Source organism: Camellia sinensis, chromosome 1, assembly GCF_055761805.1.
Source record: "Camellia sinensis isolate YWXY chromosome 1, ASM5576180v1, whole genome shotgun sequence".
Taxonomy (NCBI): Eukaryota; Viridiplantae; Streptophyta; class Magnoliopsida; order Ericales; family Theaceae; genus Camellia; species Camellia sinensis.
In genome coordinates this window covers 86,366,110-86,373,735 of record NC_138961.1, presented here as the reverse complement: position 1 = coordinate 86,373,735, position 7,626 = coordinate 86,366,110, and the positions used below count along the sequence as shown (strand labels likewise).

At 40.5% G+C, this 7,626-nt stretch overlaps 1 protein-coding gene across 1 annotated transcript; it reads right to left on the bottom strand.

Annotated features, from left to right (window-relative positions):
- Positions 1–4,951: 4,951 nt before the first annotated feature.
- LOC114266942 (uncharacterized) lies at positions 4,952–7,388 on the bottom strand. Its single transcript, XM_082901123.1, has 4 exons — positions 7,251–7,388; positions 7,031–7,090; positions 5,644–5,949; positions 4,952–5,350 (listed from the first exon to the last, which is right to left on the bottom strand). The coding sequence occupies exons 1-4, from the start codon at positions 7,386–7,388 to the stop codon at positions 4,952–4,954; spliced, it is 903 nt and encodes a 300-aa protein (XP_082757249.1).
- Between the last annotated feature and the right edge of the window lie 238 nt (positions 7,389–7,626).

Here is a 7,626-nt window from a genome sequence, read left to right as displayed (position 1 = left end):
GCGGTGATGGCCATGGAGTCGTTGCAAGAGTCGTCGATGAGGTTGAAGCACTCCTAATAGCGCGCCAAATATGCTCTGAGCATTTCTCCTGACTGAATCTGCATAGCCCACAGAGAGTCGGCCTGTTTCGGCTGTGCCTCGTTGGTGATGAACCTGGCCTTGAAGGATTTCTATAATTGATGGAAGCTTTTGATCGAGGTCGGCTCCAGCTTGTAATACCACCTGACAGCTAATGGCCCCAGGCTGCTGGGGAATATTCGGCACATGAGGGCTTCGTTGTCTGCGTGCAATGTCATGGCCTGCTTGTAGTGACGGAAATGATCAATGGGGTCTGATTTTCCATCGTAAAGAGTGAATGACGGAGCTTTGAACTTCTTGGGCAGGGTCACCCTTGCAATCTGTCGGACAAAAGGATCGTGCTGGTCCTCTTCGTCTGAACTGCTCCTCCTGCGCTTGTTCCTTGTATGTAGACTCTTTTCGGAGAAGCTGGAAGTTTCGGATCGTCCCTTCTTGTTGAGCTCCATGGGTAATGAGTTGGAGTCGCTATCGGTATCCTTTGGTCGGGCTCGGGGTTGTTGTCCACCGGCCCTCAGAGGTCGTTTGGTCTCTTGGCGCATGGCTTCTCTCAATTTTGCGACTTCAAGGGCCAAATCTTGACGGAGACGTTCATTTTTAGCGATCATGTGCTCCAGCCTTTGTTCGTTCTGCTTTGCTTGTTCCATGACCGCTTGCATTGTCTCTTGCACTGAGGTCGTTGGTGAGTCGAAGTTTAAGGTGCATCATGCAGTGATGGTTTCTTTTCCGAGCATATTTGCTGGAGTGAGGTCATCTCCCTGTGTGGTCTCGTCAATGGCTACTGGAGGATCTTCAGTCACGTCTGCCATGGATGTATTTGAGTATTCCTACAGACGGCGCCAATTGTGGAGAAGTGGTTTGGAAATACTCTTCAAATCCTGGGAGACGCTACTGATCCTCAGCTAGTCACCTGAAAAGATACAAACACTCCGGTCGGGGGTGCCAAAATTAGCACTCCGACGGACAAGTTAGTTCAGACACTCAGGATAGCTTGTTTACCAAATTTAGTGAAGTGATTCTTACATACCTTTCTATAACCGTTTTTCCTATATTTATACCTGTTCTTTTTGATCCTCAGGGCCAGGACCTACTTTTTAATCATTGTCCTTTCTTTTATTCGGCCCTAAGGACTTACATTTATTCGGCGCATATATTATATTCGGCTCCCCACTCTCGTAGGATACAGCCGATTAATATCAGTCTTCCAATGGTACGCACCTTCTGATTTTTCCATGTATTCGGCTCCCACAGAAGCCATGATCTTTATTTGAAGTTGGAAATGTATAAGTCATATGTTTTGAAGTGTTTTGAGCCTTATTTTGTATACAAAAGAGTTGAGATTGCGAAAAGGGAGAAGGTCCATTGTTTACCAAATTTTCAGACTGGTTTTACACCCAGACCGCTCCAGCGGCTTGGGCCACCGTACGAGTGACCGGGCCTCTTTTGCTCAAAGTTGGACACTGCTTCACCACCACTCGTGCTGCCAACCGCACGAGAAGCCAGGCCACTGCATGTGCGGCCAAAACCGGGCAGATTTTCTAATTTTGTTTTCTTTCATTTTTTCTGACTTTCAGGCCTTCATTTACATGATTTTCACATGTCATTTACATCCATTAGCATCTCATGGGCATGAAATAAAGTAAAAGACGAATAGAAGTAATTGAACGGGCAAGTAACGAATAACTGAATAAGGTTCAACTGTATGACTCCAATGTGTTTTGAGAAATTGTGCTATGAATGTTTGTGTTTGTAGGTCAAGACTTGAAGATTGTGCAACCGGTTTTGAAAGCCCACTATGAGTAACATTTTCGTAACGATATGTTGATATGAATTATGTTTTTAACTGTTATCAATAAGCTATGGTCTCTGACATGTTATTTTGATACGTGAACGAATGTCCTAATTGCGAATCTATTATGGCATCCACAGATAGTCCCAAGTCATGGGGTACGACATGTAAATGCGAGTCCATGACATATATGTGATACGAGATCTCGTTAGCCACTTCATTATGGTGATATGTGTTTAATCGATATCCGGAACCAATTACTCTAGCCGAAAGACGATATGTGATATGTTTTGTGAGATGTACCGTTATGTTATGTTTTGATATGAGACTGATATGAATAATTGTGTCATAATTTGTTTTACGGATATGATATATTTGGAATTCGTTCACCAACCCCTTTACGTTAATGTTATTCACTGGGTTTTAGCTCACTACTTTTACATGTAAATGTATAGGTGAGCATTCTGGAGGGCAAGTCTAGGAGTCTTTAGCGGAGCCACCATTTTGAAGCCTACCAAGTTGATTTGTGTGCCTCCAAGTTGGAGCTAGGCCTGGAAGGCCATCATCAAGCTTTTGGTGATGATATGTTTTGTATAAAATACCATGTTATAAGTTATGTAACGTTATGTGGGTAAATTAACGTTTATGTTTGTTCATATAGTTACCCAGCTCATTGGACTCTTGGTATTGTGTTTATTGGTTCCACTAACCCTTATTAATTTTGATTATACAGGAAGGCCTTTGGTAATCTAAGGATTACTGGCCGGTTACGACGCCAAACTTTTGGGGGCGGGTTTGGGTCGTGACACCTTGCAACTATGAACTCCACCCAGCAAACAACAGCAACAATAACTCAACATCAACATCAGTAGCTCAACAACAACTTAGCATTAGCAACAACATCTTAAGAAAAGCAGAGCTCCTAATCTGCAAAACCAACACTTCAACCCAAAAGCAACCTACAAGCAACACACCAGCAGCAGCAAAACAGAACACTACCACCGGTAGCAAAATCAATAGCAACCAACAAACAAAAACCAGCAGCAGCCCAATACTCCTACACCCCTACAGACAACAATACTGCTAAACACCTCCACTATACCACATTCAACTCATGAAGACCCAATACAACTCATGACTTTTTGAAACTTGAAAACAACATCATTACTGAAAATGAGGCACCATTGATATGAGATCTCAGCCATATTGCCACTCTCACCTTAATACACTCACACAGATCATGAAAATTGGGTTGAACTGTATTGAAAATGCATTCATTCCTATACCTCCACACAGACCACAAAATTGTTGCAGGTAAAGCCCTTCAAACCTGGTTAACTTTCTTTTTAAACATCCAATCCAACCACCAAAGTAATAGACCTTCAATGGAACTGGGCATAGCCCATTGAAAACCCCATCATAAAGCAATAGCAAACCATATTTGCCAAACAAAAGGACAATGAAGCAAAATATGGTCAATTGATTCTCTTACCTCATGACAGAAAATGCAATTCAGAACATCCTCGCCCTCCAAAATTCCAAACCCATGTAGCAGTTCTTTTGTTTTCAGTCTTCCTCTCCAAGCTAACCAAGAGAAAAATTTAGCTTTTGGTGGTGAGAAATTATTCCATATTAGTTCATCTGATCTCTGAATCGGGCCATCATTAACCAAACCCCATGCATAAACAATATTGACCTTGAAGACACTAGACTGTGTAGACTTCCAAACCAAATAATCAACTGAATCACTCCTTAAAACAGGGCCAGGCCCCGAAAAGAGTGATTAATCTAGCCAACTCATCTTCTTCCCAAGGCCGAAGTGCTCTTCTAAACTTAAAGACCCACCCAAATTGATTAGATCTTCTAGGTATTTGCAAACTCAAGGAAAGCTCTTTATCTTCAACCAATTGGAAAATTTTTGGAAATTGGCTTAATAGATTTGTTGATCACAACCAAGGATCTCTCAACAAACTAACTCTTTCTCTGTTCCCTATTAAAATTCCCATATTATCCTTGTAGAAATGAAAAAGCCTACCATTCCTTAGAGCCACTGATAATATGTCTTTCCATATCTTAGATGTAGAACCATTAGCAGCTAGAACAGGGTACCATCTTCTTATAGAGCCATACTTCTCACAAATAACCATATTCCACAAAGCATCATCCTTCTGGCCATACCTCCACCACCACTTCAATAGCAAACTGTCATTGGCTAACCTGATATTTTTTTATCCCCAAACCTCCTTGTTTCATACTCATACATACCTCTGACCAACTAACTAAGTGGAGCTTCTTATTATGCTCTAAATCACCCCATAAAAATGATGATTGAATCCTATCAATCTCTTTTGCAACACCCTCTGGCATTTTAAAAAGAGACATGTAATATACAGGTAAAGCAGACAACATAGACTTTATGAGTGTAACTCTACCAGCAAATGACAAAACTCTTTTCTTCCACCCAGAAAACTTCTTCTTGAATTTCTCCATAACTGGTCTCCGAGTCAATCTTCTACTAGGACTGGCCCCTAATGGTAGCCCTAGATACTTCAATGGTAACTTTTGACTTAAACAATTCGATTTTGCAACAAACTCATCAACCACCACATCTTCCACTCCCACTCCACACACAACACTTTCATAGAAATTAATCCTTAGACCTGAGATTACTTCAAAACACCTAAGGATTCTTTTGATAGCCATAATTTCAGACCAGTCAGTCTCACAGAAAATCACTGTGTCATCAGCAAATTGAAAATGAGATATATTCAAACCATTAACACCAACTGAAATGCCTTTAGTTGTTGATATGAGTATATTCAGTCCCTCCCCGACAATATTAAACAAGAATGGAGATAATGGATCACCTTGCCATAAACCTTTTTGAGGGCAGAACTCAAGTGATGGTAACCCATTGAGAAGAACTGAAACTCTTGCAGACGAAATACAGCCCTTCATTCACTTGGTCCAAGTAGTACCAAATCCAAAATTCTCCAACATTTGAATGAGAAAGTTCCAGTTTACAGTGTCATAAGAGTTTTCAAAATCAAGCTTAAGGATTAGCCCATTCCTATTAGTTTTCTTCCACTAGTTCACAACCTCATTTGCTATAAGAACTCCATCCAAAATATTCCTCCCACTTAGGAAAGCTGATTGAACTCTATCAATAATTCTTGGCACTACTAGTTTAATTATGCGGGCCAGCACTTTGGACAACACTTTATAGAAGAAACTAATAAGACTGATAGGTCTAAAATCTTTAATTGATTCAGGACAATCAACTTTGGGAACTAGGGTCACAAAAGAGCAATTAATTCCATTACCCAAAACACCATTATCATGGAACTCTTTCATGAATTCCATAATATCACCCTTCATGAACTTCCAGCCCTTTTGAATGCAAGTCAAGTTAAACACATATGGACCTGGAGCTTTATTTCCATCACATTCCTTGATTGCAACCCAAACCTTTGCTTCTAAAAAATCCTTCACCAAACAATTTTGTAGCTGACATTGATCAATGCATGTAAACTCACCCCCTAGTCCTGGTCTAATTTTTCAACCTTTTGTGAACAACTCTTTAAAGTGAGCCCACATAGCCTTTTTCATCTCCACAGGTTCCTTATATAGAATACCATTAATCTTTATTGAATTAATGAGGTTCCTACTTTGCCTACTAGATGTGAAAGTACCTGGTGTTTTTATCCCCTTTTAAGGCCTAATTCAACCTCGATTTTTGCAACCAGATCCACTATATCCTTTTTTTAAAGCTTCCATACTTCATCTCTGACTTCAATTCTTTTTTGAACTTTAGCTTCTAGTAGATCTCTTCCTTCAGTAGTTAAATCCCAAGAATGTAACTCTGCTTTAGATACTTTGAGCTTGGACTCTACATGACCAAATACCTCCACATTCCAAATCCTCAATGCATGTTTAAGTAATCTCAGTTTGACCATTATTCTAAAGCCAGCCCACCCCACCACTTGTGAACTATCCCAAACTTGTTTAACTTCTTTAATAAAGTTGGGATGTACCACCCAAGCATTTAAAACTTTGAATGGCTTTGGCCCCCAATCCCTCTTATCCTACTTCAATAAAATTGGGCAATGATCAGTTAAAGTTCTAGGAAGGTCCCATAACTTAAAGCTAAACCATTCAAGCCACTCCGGATTTAATAGAAATATATGAATTCTACTCCAACATACTCCTGACTGCGAACTAGTCCATGTATATTTCCTTCCAAACATAGGAACATCAACTAATTCAAGATTATTCAAAAACTCATTGAACTCCTGCATCCCCCTATCACTTCTCACACAACCTTTCATTTTCCCTATATTTTTTATTTCATTGAAATCCCCCCCTAAACACCAAGGTTTTGGAAAGGATGCTTTTAAAATAGCAAGGACCACCCAAAGATGACTTCTATCTCTACTATCATTAGGGGCATAGACATTGCCAATGACACAATCAAGCCTATGGTAAACCAAACCTGATACTCATGTAGCTACAACAATCCTTAATCTGAAAAACATCAAGCTTCCACAAGCACAACAAACCCCCTACACTTCCTTCTACATCAACCCCCATATATCCCAGATCACCTTCTGGCCAGAGAGATCTAACAAAATTCTAATCAAAACTGGACTACTTCGTTTCTTGAATCAAAACCATATCCTCCCTTTTTTCCTTTATAAAATTTCTGAAACTCATTTTCTCAGGATTACCCAAGCCTCTAACATTCCATGAGAGAACTTTCATTGTGAAACTACTTAACTCCTAGATCTCCTACGGTACAAACTTAAGCACACCCATTAATCTCCTTTTTTTTTTTTTGATCGGCAAAAAAACTTTATTGATGAAAAAAACATTTTACATCAATAAAGAGGAGCTAGGAGCTATAAGAAGCTCCAACCTCCTAGTTGGAGAGAAACCAACACACAAAGTAAAACAAGAAAACCAAAGAAATTAAAACCAGTAACCAGCAGCCTTTCAATCAATCCAAGCCCCATTTTTGTTTAATCCAACACAGCAGCAAAAAAAAAAAAACATCTGAGGCACCTGATCATAGCATTACCATAACAGCATGCTAACCAACAGAGCAGCCTCCAAGACTCTGAGTTGCACCAAGACCTACCAACAGCAGGTCCAGATGTACTGACTCACCCAAATGATATTTGAATCAATCTCAACCAGCACAGTTACAGCATTCCAATTGTGATGCATCTGAGGCACCTCATCACACCAGTTGTAGCTTAACTTCCATTTCTGATGCAACACTAACCAGCGTACCTGATGTAACTCAGCATGCCTTTCAACACAGCATGGCAACCCCTCCACCCAGCAGACCCGAGCAACCAGGATATCTAGCATCCCCCAAACTGACCCAGTCCAAACATGACAATAAGGAGATAGAACCCACCAGCCAGAGCACCTCATCATCATGCAACCAGAACACCCCAGGGCTAATCATCAAGACCAGAACAACAGACATCAACTCTGTTGAGCTACCAAAAGACACCATAATTCCAATCCTATATTACCTTCCAACTCTATAAGCTACCAGAGCAATCTGCTGCCTAAACTCCTAAGGCAAGCACTTTTTAATCTGCTGCAGATTATGCACCAGATCATGGATAGTGTATTTCAAATCTGGGACATAGGATTTAACCCACAGAGCAATTCGTACCTCAATGGTTTCACACAGAGCACCGAAATTAGGTTCCACCCCATTGAACACAGAGTCGTTCCCCTGTTTCCAT

Excerpts from the sequence above, each read along its gene's own strand:
- LOC114266942 (XM_082901123.1), bottom strand. The coding sequence starts at position 7,388 with ATGGTGTCTTTTGGTAGCTCAACAGAGTTGATGTCTGTTGTTCTGGTC. Across the intron at positions 5,950-7,030 it reads TTGATTCAAATATCATTTGG|GATAAGAGGGATTGGGGGCC; the intron begins GTGAGTCAGTAC and ends TTATTGAAGTAG. Across the intron at positions 5,351-5,643 it reads GAATTGAAGTCAGAGATGAA|GATTTTTTAGAAGCAAAGGT; the intron begins GTATGGAAGCTT and ends TGTTTGGTGAAG.